Source organism: Lampetra fluviatilis, chromosome 2 (assembly GCF_964198595.1).
Source record: "Lampetra fluviatilis chromosome 2, kcLamFluv1.1, whole genome shotgun sequence".
Lineage (NCBI taxonomy): Eukaryota > Metazoa > Chordata > Hyperoartia > Petromyzontiformes > Petromyzontidae > Lampetra > Lampetra fluviatilis.
This window is the reverse complement of record NC_136276.1, coordinates 29803109-29823077: the sequence shown is the minus strand read 5'-3', so window position 1 is coordinate 29823077 and position 19969 is coordinate 29803109. Positions and strand designations below refer to the sequence as shown.

General features: G+C 46.9%; 1 protein-coding gene across 11 annotated transcripts in view; it reads right to left on the bottom strand.

Moving 5' to 3' along the window:
* UBR5 (ubiquitin protein ligase E3 component n-recognin 5) overlaps positions 1-17919 on the bottom strand; it is a 59290-nt gene extending 41371 nt beyond the window's left edge. For 8 of the 11 annotated variants that reach the window (XM_078873424.1, XM_078873474.1, XM_078873479.1 and 5 more), the window contains exons 1-11: positions 17769-17919; positions 12605-12649; positions 11449-11530; positions 10485-10561; positions 9086-9205; positions 8264-8432; positions 7476-7635; positions 6086-6232; positions 3272-3555; positions 2791-2910; positions 1514-1782 (exon numbers count right to left, since the gene is read on the bottom strand). In XM_078873424.1, coding sequence (XP_078729550.1) covers positions 1514-1782; positions 2791-2910; positions 3272-3555; positions 6086-6232; positions 7476-7635; positions 8264-8432; positions 9086-9205; positions 10485-10561; positions 11449-11530; positions 12605-12649; positions 17769-17830 — 1535 coding nt within the window. In that variant the 5' untranslated portion in view covers positions 17831-17919. The remainder of the gene's footprint in view (positions 1-1513; positions 1783-2790; positions 2911-3271; positions 3556-6085; positions 6233-7475; positions 7636-8263; positions 8433-9085; positions 9206-10484; positions 10562-11448; positions 11531-12604; positions 12650-17768) is intronic. The other 3 variants (XM_078873457.1, XM_078873496.1, XM_078873467.1) reach the window with 2 other exon arrangements.
* Positions 17920-19969: the final 2050 nt, after the last annotated feature.

The following is a 19969-nucleotide window of genomic DNA, read 5'->3' as shown; positions in this document are numbered from 1 at the left end:
GGAGCGGTAATGTGCTGCAAAGCAAGTGGCAGGCCGTGGGTACAAGGGTAACGCTGCCACGCCTGCTGGCGCTACCAGCATTATCCTCTCGTGGCGCCAGAGGCTTCGTCGATTTATTTAATTATTTATCCAGCATTGGTGTGGCTTCATGAAGTCCGGCTAGCTGGGTTTTACTGTAATGTAGAAAACATATATAAGAGTGACAGAGTGCCAAAGCGTGTGTGGTGTTGGATGGAACAGATTCCTGAATTCCATACAACAAATAAGTACACAGCATTTCGAATTGCTAGTTAACAAATTCATGAATGCTTTCAGTTTAATTATCATGGGATTGGTGATCCGGTGGGAGATTTAAGATTTATTTATTTCATTTTGGACAACTCAAACTTTGGCTTCAAAAGGTTTTACACTGTGGGTTCCATCCAGATGTCTAAGTTAATTTAATCAGAATTTTTCTAATTATTTTAGTCAGTCTTTGGTCTAGCCAACAAATATCCTGTGGCAATTTAGTCCAGTCTGTGGACTTTTTCTCATAATTTTAGTCTAGTTGACTCAAGCAGTCTAAAAAGTAGCTCATTCTTTGTACTTTAATTAACCACAAACTACCATTCGTGTTTATTATTTCATTCTGAGCTTCTGCATAATTTTCCTTTGGAATATATCATTGTGCTTAACTGCTTCACATAATCTTTATGTTTACGAGTTCAATTTATATCCTCCAATTCATTTATATTATCTCCATATACAATGGTCCTATTATTATCGTCTTCAACAGAGCAGTCTTGGCTCTAGCAGAGGCTCAAGTGCCACGTAGAGCTAAGTGGCTCTTCCGGGATAGGAGAACGAGCCCATTCCAGTTAGGCACCTGGCAAGAGGAGGGACTAAATGTGCTCCCTTCACCAACATGCACTGACCAGCAGCACAGTAAAATACGGTCAACCCTCTGCCATGACCGACCGCACCTAAACAATTGCCCCCCCCACACCCTCCAAATTTCCAGACGTTCTGAATCCACCAGCCACGGCGCCAGCTGGATATGTGAAGCAGAAACGTTGGAAGCTACACATTGTAAAAGATGCAAAGTGTGACCTTGTTGCTTTATTAAGGTGCACAATAAGTCCTCACTTAACAGGTATTCACACATTTTCACTATAGTGCGGTTCTTCGGGAACACTTTTCAAACAATGCGCCCGTTATAACACAGAAGGGCCGCCCATTCTAACGTGGTTTCTGAGTGGTCGACAATTAACTACTTTCTTGCAGTTGCGCGGCCGAGCAGTTCGGTACAGTACGCGGAATGATACAGTACGCAGCGGCATACCCTCAGTTCCTTGTCCCGCCATCTCAATGCGTGCGCGCACATAGTATCTTGCCAAACTTTGCAGTCACATTATTTACGGCAAAATCTTTTGTTAATCCGTCTTTCGCTTTAACGCGGCGCTTTTCAGGAACGCATCTACCGTGTTAAATGAGGAATTACTCTACAAGAGGGGGGGGGGGTGCGTTGGCGTACCACCAGTGCAGCGAGCCCGACTCGAGCCGCACGCACGTGTACAGCGCGCAGCAGTGCAGCGACGCGATGCGGTCGCCCTGCAGCTCGGGGAAGAGCTGCGCCGCGTGCTCCAGCTTGCTCCCCACGGGCGTCAGGCTCTCGTCCATCCACGTGGCCACCTTGCCCGACTCCGTGGCGACGGAGGCGCGGATGCTGCTGGCCGACAGCAGCACCACCACCTCGCTGGCGAGCGCCAGCCCCGGCGCGCGCGGGTGGTGCACGGCCGGGTTCTGCAGGCGACACGGGAACGCGCGCGAATAAGCGGCGAAGAATGACCGACGGGACGGCAAAGGCAAGAGATCTATATATGGTCAACTTCTTTCGCACTGTACATAGCCAACCATGCTCATCGGAGGTTCGAGGAAGGAGGAATGGAGGCACACACAAACGATACAGTACACGGAGACTTCCACTGCAGGATTGATACAAGACTGTGAACTATCTACAAATACCAAGGATGCTTAAGTACGGTCCCGAAAGAAGTTCAAAATACATACACAGCCATATGGCCGGCACTGAAAGTAACGACATGCCCAGCCACCTTTGTCTCTCCAGTGCTTAAATTTACACACTTAACTACTCATTTAAGTCCAAGTTGATCTCGAAGATGTCGAGAACCAATTCAGATTTCACTTGCACTGTTAGTCAGAGCCAGGAATAGAATTCAGAACACGCAACTATATGAAAGAACACAGCTATAAGAAATGAAACAGGACACCCAAACACAAAATGACAGATGAGAGATGACAACACACACAAGCAAGGCTTGGAAACTTAAACCAGAAACAACGCACACAAAGGGTAAAAAGGCATATTGACAAAAGGAGACAAGTCACACACACAGAAAGAATATACGCACATCCATAAAACAAAGATCCCCCTATTTCATAGACTAACGGACAAGCTGTTAGCGAGTTCCTACGAAGGCCGGCACGACACATAAGGTGGGTGGCCAGCACCACGCCAGACCGCCTTGGTCTCCCCAGTGGCCATGTTTACACACAGCACTAGGTATTCATTTGAGGCCGAGTCGACCCTGGGGCGGTCCAGGACCAGTTCAAATACTTGTCACTGGTGTTTTAGCTGAGTGGGAATCGAACCCGGATCGTAGTCTTCATACAACACAACTGTTCCTCCCATCGCACGCACACACACACACAGCAATACACATGCGCAAGACCACTGGACACACAAAGCACAAGTAGACACACGGAGATCGAGGTGAGCGTGCTGCATGCCTGTGCATTGCGGTAGGGTTCAGTCTCCGCCCACTTCCACTGGTAGAGCTCCCCCTTGCTGCTCACGGCCACGAGCTCTGAGAAGAGCGCTCCGATGAGCACAAAGCGTGGGGCGCCGTCCTAACGGGACGAAAACACACACAAGCACGCACACATATAAATGACGCAAAGCGTTGGCGCAAGCGCCGTCAGCGAGCACGGGCCGATACACACACACGTATACATTTACACGTGTAGGCATATATGCACAGACATGTACAAATGCAAATTAACATATACAAACACCCCCAGTGTAGCCTTAGCAGACTGTTGGAACAAGTGCTGTAAAAACGGTCACCGATGAAGGCCGACACAGCACGCGAAGGGGGTGGTGTGGGAAGGACTGCGCCTGGTCGCCAGTCCCAATGCTTGCACAGCGCAGCTGGTACTCAACGAAGGCCGAGCCAATCCAGGCTTGTTCCCGGCGCTGCCGTCGCCGTACCTTCTCGTGCCACCACTGTAGCTCGTCCCCGAGCGACACCGGGCTCTGCGCGCCGTGCGCTCCGTGCTTCTTGTCTGCGGCGGCCGCGGCGGCGGCGGCCGCTGCGGCAACGGCGGCGGCCGCGGCAGCCGCGGCGGCCGAGTCAGCGTCGCGGCCTCCGGCAGCGCCACCCGCCCGCTCGCTGTCGAAGGACGCGCCGTCGAGCCAGCGGCGCTCACGCAGGCGCAGCACCGATTCGCGCTCCCGCAGGAGCTCCGAGTCGCGCTCTAGAGGAAGAAGAAGAACTGGTATGCGGGGGCGGTCACACCAGTGGGAGAGTTCAGGGTCAGCCGCCACACGGGCCACGCGCAAGCAAGCAGGCAAGCAGGCAAGCAGCACTCAAGTGTCTCCGTCAAGGGACCGTCACTATCTGCTGCTGCGTCTCCATTTGATAGTGGGCGAGTGTCTATGCGGGCGGCGAATTTGAGCCCAGGTTGTGTTCATCCGTTTATTTGTTGGTTGGCCTCGGTGGAATAAAAAGGAAATGTATTTGTTTATTCAGGGAGGCCTTTTGGTTGTCTCATGATTTTGAGAAGGATCCTGTGTTGGGCTATATAAAAACGTTCCACTGGCTGTGAATCCAATTGCCATAATGCCATGTCCTGGCTGGCACACAAATCTAAGCAATCCACCAATGATTGCCTCCCTAGCACTGGGTAAGAGACGTGCATCGCCATGCCTGGGCACGTTCACCGAGCTTACGTTGTTTGTCTCACCGAGTTTGTCAAAGGCACACACACAGCGATCTCTTTTTTGTACACTAAGCAAGGGAGTTAAGAGTTATTTCTATTTATGCTTTCTACTTCCTGAACGGTGGGACACCACCACGTGTAACGTGCAGAGAATAAAGAATCACACTTCTTGTCGTATCCTTATGACTAATGTATACAACACCTATCAGTGTGCCCATTTTATTTATTTCCTGATGTTCACACAACTTACTTGCTGCAATTGTAAATCTGCCAGAGTTGTTTTTTTTACTCATGTGGGTGTTTTAGTTTCATAAGTGCCAATGAACAAAGGCATTCAAATATTGGTTGTAACTTTGCTCGTGTTAATGTGGCAAACTAACATGTCAGCAGGTGCTGCAAGTCCTCTGTGCGGATGGTGGATCATGCTGAGATGTGTGGAAATCCAAATCCGTCCAGGTTGTGAAGTGGCCACAATATTGCGTGACAGCAAATGGGTGTGAACCGTTGAGCCATAGCCCCTCTGTGTATGGTGCATTTTCTCTCGGTATACTAATTTTCTCCTATATGCAAAACATTGCCTGTAAAGGAAATGGCTAAACAATATGGAACCACCTTGACAAGCAGCCTTGAGACTCGGTAAGGCATTGCTGGATAAACAAACAATGGTTGTCCGAAATTTAAGCTGGTGGCCAACTAGTAGAGGTAAAAAATTATGTAGCTTAAGATCAAAGAGAATACAAATGTGCCGAACTAAATATTTTACTTTTAAGGCAGTGTAATTGATGTGTCACGGTTTTCGTTACATCTGTCACCTCAACTTGCTTCTCAAGTGGGTTTTATTTTAATTTAAAACAAAGCTTAGTACAGATGTGCACCTCCAACTAATGCAACTCGTCAACGCACACACCTGGCATCTTACAATTAAAAATATACCTTCAAGAGCATGTGGTCTGAACTGTCCCACAAAATTCCTAAATAAACTGCATTCAAATGTTCGCGGAGCTGGAAATGATGACCCAACATTATGCACAACTGTTACCGAGTCTCCATACCGAGTTTGTCAATGTCGGTCATAAACATTATCGTATGATCAACCTAATCTATCATCCAAAGCCACATTCATGGCTATCAATCATTAATCATCACCATCCCCAACATATCAATCAGCAATTATTCAAGTGACCACGAGCCATCGTTACGATCAGCATCACGGCTATCATGATCATCATAATCACAAAGCATCGACACAATCAATCATGAGCACCATAATTATCGATGATAGATTTAACGAATAGAATCACCAAGGCATATAAACAAAACTGAACTTGTAAAAGAGTTGAGCATCCTATCTGATCACAAGGAGAAATCAGAGTTTCAACATTCTCTTTCAAACCAGGCCAGCAATGACAAAGATCCCGTCAAAGCAGGGGGCCTGGCACACACTGTGGTCCAACACAGTCAAGACACCGTTTAAAAATCTCATTATTGTGACCGTTTTCCTGGAACTGTTGTTTATCACAGCACACCATGGATAGATTGCGATCGGTCTCCGTTAATCCCACGAAAAACTAGGGCAAGTTTAGGGCAATCGCCTCCGGCAATTGTTTCGAGCAACAATTAATGCAACAATATTTTCTATCACACTAAAATTACGTGCCCAAACGTAGACGAATATGATCACTGCTCCCCCTAGTGTGAAACTGCGACGGCAGCTTCCAATCAGATCACAGAGGTCCGTGACAAGAGGTCTGTGTGATCAGAGGTTGTGTGCTCTTCTTTTTAAGGAAAGGTATCTGAACTGATCATTTGAAGCACAGGTGGGATCGAGACAAATGAAAAAGATCGTATTAATAATTGCTCACGGTCAACATTATTTGTTAAATATTTCATTACTCAGTCATTGTGGCCCCGACCAGCTAACATTGATAAATGCACTTTCAGTGACAACTGGCAGCAACCACCATAACATTGTCCTGGTATTACATTTACATGTATATATCTCATGGACTGTATGGAGGGGTGTGCAGATACCCGATGGAGAATTCCATGGGTCACGGGGTCAAAGGGCTGAAGGGTGCCCTACCTCGGGAGCCGAGTCGGGAGAGCGCCGAGCGACGGAAAGACGGGTATCCGAAGTAACTGATGTCGTCCGAGAACATGGCATCGGCGTCGATGATGACGCTTGGGTGCGCCAAGTGCATATCCGCGTCCAACAAGGACATCAGGTCCTCTGTTGCGCAAACACAAGCACACACGTGCACGCACGCACGAAAAGGAGGGGAGTGCAGAATCAAGTTGGACTTTGCGTCCGTCCATACACAGGCAACTCGCACGTACCACTGTGACCTAACGCATTTATTATACACTTTTTCATGCGATAAATAAGAGAACAAAACACCACAATGATCACTTCACATTGTAATTTAACAAGGTTATGGAACAAGTTTTTTTTTTCAATTACTCATGGAGCTTTAGAATGACTTTAGCTCAAGAGTGACCCGTGCAACATTAGTCGCGGAGCAGAGCACCACCGTGATTATTAATGGTAGCCTTATAACAAACATAGAGTACTGTAACGTTTCAGGCAAAGGCCACTGCAGGCAGCACAGATGTTTTAGCAGAGTAATGCACTCCTTCAGGAAATCCTCACCGCCCGTTTTCAACTGCAATATAAACAGTCAATTCGTTTATTAGATGTAGCAACCTCGGACCGGTTTCGACTTCCCCGAGCCTCATCAGTAAAGAGGGGAGGGGGGACACTCAAAAACCAATGCCACTTGTAGCCCCAATCTCATGGGCTGTGGCCTCAAGAACAACTAATCTGGAACACGGCCCAGAGGCGATTAAGTTAAATAAGTTCAATGTAATTTTCTCTCCTGTGATCAAACAAACTCCCCCCGCCCCCTTTACATAATTCATAGATGGGGGAAAGCAAAAGAAAGTAAAAAAACTTTGAGCCTAATTCATGTGTTGGTAGAAAGGACATCTTCCGCCAATATTTGGATTTTCCAAAAGGCCACAATGAAGCTATTTTCTGCCAACTGCAACAACCAAACAGCTTTTATCTTGTGTATATATATACACATGCACAACTGGGCTGTGTGTCCCAGACGATAGACACAAGTTTGAAACTTTGTAAAAAATTATATTTTACGGTCAAGCGTGCCACCACGGTGCTCCAATTATGTCCGGCAGTGGCATAGCAGCAATGCCACCTACATCTGAAACCACATTTATGAGGTCTCCATTTATTCAGCAGCTTCTGCCAAGATCCTGATCGCTACTAGGAGCTGCTTTCATCTGGTAGATAGAATCAATGTGCTGCTATTAGGATGCATCACGTTTTCTTATGCCAAATATTAGCGGAGATTTCCGTCAAATCAGCCGAATCTTCAGGGGGTTTGTGCCGCATGTTTCCCCCCGGGAGCGCAGACGGGCTCGCACGCACGCACGCACGCACGCGCGATACTCACCGCCCGGGAGGTAGGACTCACTGGCAGTGTCATCGCCATCATCGCCGTCATCGTCGTCCCGGCTCAGCAGGTTGTTGACGGCGAGGTTCACGTCCAGGTTTGTCCTCTGCAGTTCACGGATAATGACGTTGCGCGACTTCCCCTGCAATACCATTTGTGCCTGTGTGGGGGAGGGGAGGGCATGGAGCGAGGGAGGTGGGAATAGTAGGATGGACGCAGTGGTGGAAAGGGAGTGGGGAAGCAAGGGAAGGATGGAAGGATGGGAATGGAGAGATGAGAATGGGAAGGAAAGGGTTAACATGCAGTCCAACCTGAAACTACATCAGAGAGAAACTGGGATGGCCGCTTGCAATCAAATCTGAGGTCATATGACTACTAGTGGCAATTGCCCTGAAGTTTCTCAAGTGTATGATCGCCTTTAGAATGTACTAAATCCCCCATGAATGTGGCTCAAGGAAAACGCAGAAAATAAATGTAAAAACCGGCAGACCACAGCAAGAGAAGAATAGTGGGAGAAACCGAGCACGAGACAGCGAGAGCGTGCGAACTAGAGGAAGAGAAAGAGAGACAAAGGAAACAAGCAAGGGCACAAGAACGAGAGAGAGACACAGACTGCGATAGAAATACTGAGAGGAAGAGGAACACAGCGAGAGAAAACGAAAGCACGAGTCCGTGAAAGAGCAGAAGAAAGAATAGACGGAAAAATAAACAGTGCGATGGAAAAACCGAGTGTGAGAGAGGAAGAAGCGAGTGCGAGCCGGCTGGACACGCGTGCGAACACGTCCGACCTGCGAGATGAGCTCCTCGGGGATGGCGGAGGCCGGCACGACGGGCTGGCTGCCCAGCAGGGCCGAGCTGCGGTCGCGCCCCGTGCGGATCACCCGTGTCTGCCGCCGTGAGTCACGTGCTGCCGCAGACGAGCGGCCCGACGTGCCGCCCACTCCTGAGCTCCACCGCCTAACAGGGGACACGTCCATCACTGCCATCGTCGTCGTTTTTCTCATCTTCACCATCGTTGTCGTCGTCGTCATCTCGTGATCGTCCTCGTCGTCATCGATTGGCATATGACGTACTCTGCGATTCATATTTATTAGAATACTTTTCAACAGCGGACCACACATCGTAGTCAATGTTACCATTAGGCATGTTACATGGACACGCTATGCGGATGAGAATCCAAAAGTAAAAGCCGGGCCAAGATGTCACATTTATCAAGTGGAAAACAATGGCAAGACTGAAGGACCTCAATGCTATTCTATGGTATTTTCCAGTGGCATCTTTAAAATATCATTAATTATATCCTTACCAATTATTCATTATAATCTACAGCCTTGGTCAATCCACTTTTCAAAGGCCTCCTCATGCTGTATCTGTCATGGGGTTGTTGGACCACACTTCACCACGTTGATTAGAGCGGGTTCGTGAAGGGACAATATTAAACTGGTTTATAGCATAGTGCACTGAAAAACTAGGCACTGTGCAGCCCCCCACCCCCCACTATTATCTTCAAAGATATATAATATTCATCATTGAAGGATTATCATGAATAACCCATGTCTGAATAAGCTCCGCAGCACCAACAGTAATGATGAGTGTCAGGGCTGGGTTACCCAAGGGGGTGTCCGGCAAGCCGGCCCAGAGAGTCCGACCCCGACAGAAGCCACGGAGATTCGTTGTTTCGACCGAGGCGAGACGAACGCCCGGCACCAGGGGCCCCACTCGGCTTAGAACTGACACACGCACGCATGCACACAGGAACAAGTGCAGCATGCAGACACACACGTGCACACATGTATACAGACACGTACACACATGCCAACACACACGGATATACAGACACATACCACACATGCAGACACACCCACAGAGCACACGGAATACATATAAAAACACCCAAGCGCAGACAAGCACACAGACAGAGAAAAGGGAGGAGAGACAGCAGATGGAACACTTTAGCTGAAATGGCGTGCGGAGATTGCGACGCAGTGCCAAGGAATTCCGCTGCCGATGAAACCGCTTGGCTGGGCGAACGGTTTTCCAGTGGCAAGCGGAAAGCATGGCAGGACACGCCGGTGGTACCGTTTCGACGGGGCATCGCGCACGATACACGTGTCCGCCGTGCACATGTGTGTGTTACAGCGCCGATAAGGGAAAGGTGAAAACGTGCTGGGCACAGTCGCAACAGGCCAACGCTGTCAAAGGGCATCCCACACTGCCGTGGAATAATGTGGGTGGGGGGAACTGGGGGAAAAAGGGTGGGAACATTCTGAGTTATGGTGATCAGGGGTCATATGCACAAATTAAACTATGAACCCCGTTAACACAAAAAGTTATATTCTAGGCTTAAGTATCGGCCAGTAGCCCTTCCACAGCATTGAGAAGGCAAAGCGAACGGTTGATATAGATGGATATTATGCCAAGAAAATTCAGAATTTCTAAGTGAACACAAAGTGCTTTCTACTGGTATTAATAATTTACCATCAGTAGACAAAGAATGAACAAAACACTTAAAAAATGAACTCACTTTCAATAAACAGTAACAGTATTCAATTATGCATTTTGAGGTTATATACTTTAGTGCTTGTGAACCACTGGCTAAGCAGCTCCTTAATTTTTGGTGTGAGAGTGAAAATACATCACAGCTGACGAATGGCAGCTCAGTTGACCACACGCCAGTACCACATGTCTACTGGGTTCATGCACTCTGAGCTGTTGGTATGCGACAATGCATGAGGAGCTGCGTGTGTTTGGAGTCGCATTGCCCTTTAAGGGCTGATGAGGTGCGAGGGAGGGCGAGCGTGTGAGAGAGGTGAGTGCAGTGAGGTGCGAGGGGGAGGGAGGCGAGCGACTGCATGCGTGAGAAAGTGCAAGACAAAACCTGGTGAGCGAGCACTTTAGCAAGGGGGTGAGAGCGAGGGCGGTGAGCAAATGCAGCGAGTAAGTGAGCTTGTATATGAGCAAGGGCGATGAGCGAGGCCAGTGAGGGAGTGAGTGCGCGAGTGAGCCTACCCCTCCGAGCTGTCCGGCTTTCCAAGCTCCAGCCGCTCGGGGTGGATGGAGAAAGAGATCCGGCAAACGCGTCCATCCTGCGGTTGGGAGGGGGAACATGAGCATGTGCGGGGAGGGAGTCAGGAGCGATGGGAGAAATGGACGAGTAAATGGAGAAGCAAGATGTGGAGTTCAAGGGGAGAGAGTTATTGGATGGAGATGGGGAGATCGAGAGAAAGGTGAGATGAGAAAACCAGGATGGGGACAGGATGTGATCAGGGGTAGGGGTAGAGACAAGCAGGTGACAAGGGAGAATGTTGGGGAGCCAATAAGGAGATGGGAGTAAAGACAGGAAGAGATGTGGGGAGAAGAGGAGGAGATAAGGAGACAGGTAGGAGAGGAGTGAAGGTGATGCGATTTCTGTAGCCACTGCTTGGGCGTTCCACAACCAGGGGCACCCGTAGGGAGTTCCACAACTGGGTGAACACCACACTAAACGCCCAATCACCACAAAAACATAACTGAGATAGAGTTCAAGGTTCACAAACATCCTGCCAGCCAACACATTGCACATTCTTTATCAGCGAGTCATCCGTTGCCCTTTTATAATGGGAGGCTGCTTATTGCTATGCCTGGGAAATATCATGTCTTTTCCTCCAAGAACAAATCATGTTTTCACAAAACCATAAAGCACAACAAAATTCACCACATAGCTGACCAACACCAATGCCCAGGTGTTTATTTTTTTGTAGTGTCAAAATAAATATGTAAAGAAAACCATTTTGTTTTATCTTCAAAGTGTAATGCCGTGCCGTGTACCAGCACAATTATGAGCTGTGCATTTAAATGCTAGCGCATAGGTGGGAGCACACTCATGTGTTTTTAATGCATGACTATTTGTGCGCTCAAACCCCTAAACAAAAGAAATGTTTCGTTAATGGCCTCCATTGTCAGCGTCCATGTTATTTTGTCCAAAAGCTCTTACCTCCAAGAGGAACGCGGCATGATTGGGTCCAACAACACACTGCTTGATCGGGGACTGCTCCAGACAGCTGAGCGCGTGATGGCTGTAAAACCAAAATAACAATTCCCATTAACCTCCACCCCGTTTTACCGGTTGAGAGCAAACAGACATGCATTGACCCGTGCCACAAGTAGCTTTAGGTTGACAATACAGCTATGGATTCTTCAAGCTATCTGTGCAGAGCATAGAGTATTGACCTCTGGTATGCCTATGTTTTCTCCAACATGCAAAAAAAACAATTATTCAAAAAAACACATTGCCTAACCCAAAAAATATATATTATTAATCAATTATTCAAGGAATTGGCAAAATATCCCATTTAAAAATCCTCCTAAAAAAGTCGACTTGTTTCAGTTTTTGTGGTGTTAAATAATGGGCATTTTTAGCCGTAAGTGAGATGCAACTATCAAATTCAAGGCTTTGGATTACAACATTGTGACAAAAAGCATACATGAGTTTTGCTAAAAAAAGTACCCAGGACACCCTCGAGTTGCTATCAAGCTCCAGTGGTCGTTTGTAGATCTCGGTCGCGGATGCTACAACCTTCATTTCGGGTTTTTCCGACTTGGGTGACCTATGCAGGTGGCTTCATTAAGAAACTGGCATGATTTGGCAGTGACCTCATCATCAGTGCTTTCTTCCCAGAAGAGCTGGTCTGGCAGGAGACCAAAATTGTTGCACTGTTGTCTTCAGACTTCATGTTAAAATGTATCTGAGAGTTTTATTCCTAGCCATGACTAAAATCAGTGGTCAAATATATCTGAAACTATCCAACCCCACTTGGAGAAGCAAGAACTATGGTCAAACAACACACAAGATCAAGTGTGAAGCCTCTATCCAGCAGTGGAAATACAAAGGATTGTACATTGTTACTATTCACTTAATATAACCATATGCATGGGCAATGAACATACATTATTTTCTTAAAAGGGTGGAAAGAAGCCAATTGGGCAGGCATGGCAAGCAGGAGGGGACAACAACTGGCTATCCTTTTTGCATACACTCCAAACCACAATAGGAGGCCCCCAGCTTCATAAAAAAAAAGTTATTTATAAAACAGGCAAGGCATGTGGTTGTGCAGAGACTATTTAAAGGTGTGCATGTGGCAAGCACTTGCCTCACAGATGAAGACTTGGTCAGTTTATCAGACACCTCCCTCAACCTGAAAATACACACACAACGCATGGGAAGGCTGGCACGGCGGAAGTGCGTCACTCAGAAATTAATTTCAGTCAGGTGTGTCTGGGTTGGTGAGCCAGGAAATGTGTGCATCTGACAATCCACATTCATAATACCTCTTGCTATGGATATGGCTAGTAGCAATATACCTACTCCAGGCCTAGCAGCAACCTGTAAAATATTCCGGGAGAAATTAAAGCTTGTTGTACTTATTGTTATGACATATGGTTGATTTACGGCACAGGCCGAGTAACACCTCAATGATGAATGACAGAAACCTAGCCTGAACATCTGTGAGCTGTATAGCTCATCGGATTCCTCCAGTATAAATAAACATTCTGATCCTGATAGCCTGGTGTGGTGGTGGCTCGAGCACATGCCCTCCAAATTGGAAGACATGAGCTCATATTCCGGTTTTTGGTCAACTCCGTTGTGGCGAGATGTTATCTCCCTGGCATGGTATGCAGGGGCATGGGATTGATCCCGGACCCTGACGATCCCTGTATATTTGGAGTTTGCATGATCTCTCCCCGTGGTTGCACAGATTTTTCTCCAGGTCCTCCAGTTTTGCCCTCCAAATTTAGAAATGTGTTTACATTATTTGGCTGCTCTGAATTCTCACATCTCCATATATATAAAAGACTAAGTTGTGAATATGTTGTGTGTCTGTTCAAAATGTTTAGCGTACTTCCCGACATATGACAAACTGGAAATTTGCCATGTGGGTACTTTCCAGACTGTACACTATGCAAAAATTATAAAAATACACTTTTGGTTCTTTTTTTGGGGGGGGGAGCTCAATGCATATATTTTTAGCACCGCAAGTGAACTGTGATGTCAAATCTGCCACGTGACCCACGCATGTGGAAACGTAACGCATTGTAGTGTAGCGGGTAGCGCGCCGCGCTACGAACCCGGCGACCCGAGTTCGATTCCCGCTCACGGCCACCACCGGTGACGATTATTTGAACCGGTCCTGGGCCTCTCCTAGGTCGACTCAGCCTCAAACGAGTAACTGCTGTGGTGTGTGAACATCGCAACTGGGGAGACAAAGGCGGCCGGGCGTGGTGGATCCAAGTCGCGGGCGAAGCCAGGTAGTACAGCTAGTATGATATAAACCACTTCAATAAGCTATCATGTGTGGCCAGGTCACCTCTGAAAAAGATAAAATAGATCATTGGGCTTTTCCTGGTAAATTAAAAGTTTAGTTTATCTTGGTTCAGGGTCCATCCGTCGTTTATAAGATGCTTACTCACTTTGTGGGAATCAAGTGGTTAATGGAATGGATCGCAATATGGAAATTCCACAAGGAAAGGGCTATACACAGGAGATTAGCTCCACTCACAGTAATCCCAACTGGGAAACCAATTACTTTTTGAAGAACAGAAATTTATTTCAACAGTATTAGGAAAGGACCTTCTTTAGAGAGGGCACTTAGAAAATAATGACCGAGTTTTAGGATAGTCATTTTGTAACATGTTGCAATAACCCTAGAATTCAGAGAATGAACACATTATATGAAAAATATTTTAGTAAAACTACAGCAAATGCACAAATAGTTGCATTGAAAGCCAGAAATGGGGTAAACTTACTGTATGATATAGGGTTTGACAATGTTAAGCAAGATTAAACGACTGACACGAAAATATTTATCTATTAAGCATGGAAAGCATGTGGTTTGGAAGACCTGAGAAAACGTTATCACTGTAAAGCCAGATTAAACATTTAAACAAGGTGACGAGATGGCCTATTGAGACCAAAAGTCATTTTTAAGGTAGACCTACATTACAAATGGTATATAGGCTCAAAAAACAGCATAGGGCAACTAAACATGTTTCTACACAGCCATGTTTAGGGTTTTTTGTCACATTTGGGCTCTGACAACACACCAGTGGCCAATGATTAAAAACGATGACTTCGCTATCTTTAAACTCCACTGCCCCATTGCAAGGTGAACTTCGGTGATTTCCCCGCAGAATTTACCCGGGCTGAATGAAGTAGCAGGAACTCGGTCACTAAATCGTGACATATACTCAGTGTCAAAAGTCAATGTGTGTGCTCCATGAGCAGATGAACATCGGTAAGTCAGTTTCTCATTTCCGTTCTCAAACGGCTGACCACCGATGTATTAATACGGTGTAAGCTGCCCAAGTGGGGAAGAGGCTCAACACAATCACTACGGTGATAATGATGAAATCCATATTTATGTTTAATGAGGTCATGAAATGACCTGGGGATGTCAATTTAACAATTTACCATTGTGAGCTAGGTCATGTACATATATAACTGGGTGTCCATTTCGAACAAGGCTTAAGGTGAACACTCCTAATAGAGCCCAAGGTGTCAATAGAGCAGCGAGCAAACGATCATGCATATATCATCAAGTTAGAACCCATTCAGAAATAAGTATATTTTTCCAAGACAAGTTGAACACAATCCTAAAATAAGCAGGTGTTGATTTAATACAAGGAATGTATAGTTGTTATGCATATTTGGCCAGGTGAGATCGCATTGAGAAAGTCTCTTTTACAATTAAAACTAAGAAGGTAAAAGTGCAGCCCTGCAATTACTTGCTAATGCTATTTAGCCTACTCATCTATTCTGGCAAACCGTATTAGAAGAAGCGGAAATACCCACATTTTGCCCCACTAAACTGTGAACTGTCGTTCCACTTGATGTGGGGTACCCATTGATACTGCATAGTGGACAGAGGTAGGGAAATTAAAGAAATTTGCACCATTGTTTCAACGGCCTCGTTGGGACGTGGAATTGAACCGGTAAACTCTGCGAGTTCAGTGTGCTAAGCATTACACAGCTTCTGATAAATGAAGTGCAAAATCAGTTTGTTAAAATTGCTGGCACTGCATTTGTATTGTAATGAGGGCTTTAAGGGGGGGGAAACTATTTCGAGCTGAACACTTATCCCAGATGCCTATTTAGAGAAATCACAGCAGCGTAATGTTATGTACTTATCCAGGAAAGCCTCACCAAGTCCGTTGACTTTTTCAGGATAATCCTGCATTGATAGGAATGCTGGACCATTCAATTTTAAATATTTTTGTTAACGAGCTGTGTCTGCGTGTACATGGTGAAAACTAACCACACGCATGCCAGGGAATAATGCACAAAGGTCGGCAAAGACGCCTCTAGATTTTACATCATTTAGACGCCCTTACGCAACCAAACGGGTTTACAGATGTAAACCAAAAAACTAATGTTATATACATGCTGGCTGTTCCGTTAAAGAGATACATATTTTAAACGGCTAAGCAGGTATAATGATGGTTACTTCACCGACACCATTCTGATCAATTTAACACGTCAATACAGAGACGTCCAGAGGGTGTAACTTAAGAGTATTTCTGCTGACTAACGAAGCTTCAAAATCATGGAGGCCAACCTGGTGGATCCACAAGGGGGTGAATCTACAAGAGGTGAATCTACAAGGGTTGTTTCCTGAGCAGTGTCTTGCTTTAACATCGATGCTTCTGCAAAACTCAGTGAAATTAGGTCTTTGAATATTATCCCTTCGTTTGCGTTGATGATTTCCTCTCGGTGGTCCAGCTTCAACTGTGTCCACCTCTCCGATCCATGCGGTGTAGACCAAATGCACAAACTACCCAACAATTAATCGAGGATGCAATGCATTTCAAAATAATATTGGGTGACTTAATTCAAAAAGGGTATAACGTGCAGCAACGTGATGAGGGTTTGTAGATTTATCAGTGGAGTGAGAAAAATAGACGCGCGTCTAATCCAATTTGCAGCCAGCAAAGACGGAAAAATAATTAATACATTTTATATGTTAAAGAAAATGGGAAATGGGCGTGGAAACGACAAAATTATTACATTTGGAACGAGATTAAATTGAATATAACCGTCAAACCACAGACTGTTACAGGCCTGCTCTAAATAATTTTAACAAACCTTTGCAAGTTGCATTGCACTTCAACATAGCCAAACTCTGTTAAAGCAAAACCATGTTTAAATTTAAAGTGTAAGTAAGCGGGTTTTTTGGGCAAACTCTTAGATTCAAATGACTAAAATAGAAAATTGACACGGAGGTCTCCACCTTCAATAATTAATTACGAAATGCTAATTCACAAATGGTAGCCCAAGGGGTTAAAGATGGAACAATGCAAAATAGAGATATTAAAATAACGAGGGTATATATTGTACGCATATCTCTAAACCCAAAATCATATTGCACGGGAATGAGACCGTCTCTGCGATTAAAGGGAAGTTCTAAATGTCATACGAAGTAGCAATTACACATTTCCTACTATAAAAAAAAGTAAAAAAATGGGTTTTGTGTGCATTCCCTATGACATACGGATGAGAAATATGTTCATAGCCAAAAACTGAACGAAATGCAAGTACGTAAAGCATGAGTAGAAGCAGCCTAGCAATCACACTGAAACGGAGTAACGTGATGGATCCGAGTAAATGCTAATGTCCAAGTAAAATTGGCTTGGTAAAGAATAACGATGGAGCGAGTGGAAGCCAAGGGGCGGAACGCGTTGGGGGAGGACGTCGTCGGATGATAGTTTCAAGGCGATTTAATTATCTCGCCGTGCCGGGTGAATTGCTGCACCGCAGGATGGTGAGAGAATGCGACCGCCACACACAGCAATGTAGACGTATCCCCGTGTTTACTGTGTGTGTGTGTTCTAGACGGAACGAACGGGTGTGGATTCACGAGCAGAAATAAAACGGATTATAAAGCCTCGCGGGACCACGAAGAATGGCGACTGCATGTGGAGGCCTTCGTCGAGCAGTTAATAGACCACGACTCAAGGACGAATGTTGAATCCGGATTCACAACCACGTACGGCCAGCAAAACACCGACCGACCGACGATAGCATTCAATTCCCAGTCGCATCGTTAAGTCGCGCGTACATTAATCAACCCAAGCTCGGTCCAGCTCGACATCACCTCCCGAGCTCTTTCCTGGGCAGCTCTGCCGGGCTGGGGGCGAGCAAACCCCGCGAGGCCGCTCAGGCAAGACGGGCGAGAGCGCGAGACTGCGACCAAAGGCCTCAAAGCCGTAAAGGCGGCCGCCCTCGCAACTGAACTTCGCCTCCTCCGTCCGAGCGCTCACCGGTCGTACAGCTGATCCTCGGTGCCCGGCAGCGGGTGCACAACGAAGTGAACGGACGTCATGGTGAGTTTAAAGCGGGGCGTACGAGGCCACACGATGGCGGCGCCTCTCGTCTCAACCCAACGCCATTAAGCAAGCAAACGCCAGCTCGACTCGCGCGGATGAAACGGCGGTTCCTATTGGCTGCCGGGGCCGGTCAGGGGCGTGGCAATGTAACGCGAGGCACGATTGGTCGAGACGCCAGCCCCCCCCCGTGTGCGGCGGGGTGGGGGGATCACGGCTCCACCTCATTGGCCGGTGGCGGCGCCGGCTTGCTCGGTCTGCGGTGCAAGGCAACGCGACGTTGTGATTGGGTGAAGAGGCAATCGGGGAGAGCGGCGATACCCATTGGCTTGGCACGAGAAGAGGAAGGGGGGAGGGGCGCGTTGTGATTGGGCGTGGCAAGCCGACGCGGGCTTGCTGGTGGGCACTACGGCGAGCTTTTGATTGGCTTTGCAGGGGGCGGCGGCGGGGGGGGGGCGATCGGCGTGATTGGCTAAGGAACGCGATTCGTGATTGGTTGAATCTGCAAGGGGAGGGTCGGAACGTCAGGACGACGATCTATTGGATGATATCTACGGGGGGCGGGCGTGCGCGGGATGGTAACGCGAGTGGTGATTGGACGAGATCAAGCCCGTCACGACCCCCCCCACCCGTGAGTTGGGTTGCCCGTGTTACCGTGGCAACGCTCTCAGTGCTCACAGCAAGCAACTTCCTCTTCGTGTCTCCGATCCCAACCTCCTGTCATTATTGGTCTCTTCCCAATAGTCTTGCACAGGTGTTGGCATTGCCAAATCTTGAGGAGCGCATTGTGGTGCTTGCAGGGCATCTCGGGAGATGGTCCATGGTTTGCTTCTAACAAAGCACATTGTGCCAAGCACATTATGCCACCTATCAAAGCACATTGTGCCACATTGTGCCAAGCACATTGTGCAGAAGACCCCCAATGATTTCATGAGAGAGTGGCATCAGCCGAAACCCACTCTCGGCGCTATGCGAGCCATTGGGAATTGTAGTTAGATGCGAGCTGTTTACTGGGGATGATTTCTCGCCGGCTCCATTCAGCAGTTTTGTCACTTTAATTTTTTCACGATTCCTTTTGCCAGAGTGAGCAGCAACATCAAGGCACATTTGAAACCCACGCGCGTCCTCACGACTAACTGGGCAATAAAATACTGGACGCAATCACACCGCGGTGTGCTCTTCCATAATAAAAACAATTTTGGGGGGTTAGATCGCGTAAATATAAATGTGTCGTCGTTAAACCCGCCACCGACACAGCCAATTAGTAAGATTCGTCACCTAAACGAGACGTGCCAATTCGTTACGAGTACAGCACACCGGTGTGTTGGAGAGTAAAACCCACTACAGCATTTGCAATTCGAGTTCGACGTTTCGCCAGTAATTACAACTAGCATCATCAGGTGGCAGCCAGATTTGTAGAGAAATCCTGTGGCTCTTGTTTGCATTACAAGCGTTTATCCGATCACTGTGGATCAACAGAAACAAATGGGCACGAGTAAGGTGGCCCACATTTTCCACTCGAGATCAAACCCGGACGTATTTCTCAATCAGCACGTGGTCTATTAATTCTAGATTTGAAGCTTTTGTGACTGCAAGGATTCATATTCTTAGGTTTTTTTCGGTAAAGTCACGTATACGTGGTCTATTACCTCCTCTAATTTAGGTCAACCCAATGTCGGCACCAGGTCTCGGCACAAATCAATTCCTGCTGTCATCCTAACACAGATGACGCCAACTCAGCACCAGAATATTTATACTGGAGGAATCCGAAGAGCTATAAAGCTCTTCCCCCCCCCAAAGATGTCCAACAGGGGCAGATCAAAAAGTTACAGGTGGCAACTCTTGTCAAGCCCAATCAAAAAAAGCGTAATTCGTATACGTTCGTACATGCATACCTATCGACCCATACGGTTTAGAAGTATTCTTGTATATGGAAATTTAGTTTCCATGTCCACATGGCGTACAGCCGTTTCAAACGGTAAAAACAATGTCTGTTTGTGTTTCTCCCTTGTGATGGGACTTTGTAAGATGAACGTTGAGATTTGTAAGGGCATGGTTGACCAATAAGGTCTGAATTGGTCTGTATTCATGTCGGCACTGATAATGGGTTGACAGGTTATGTATGTATGTAAACCGTC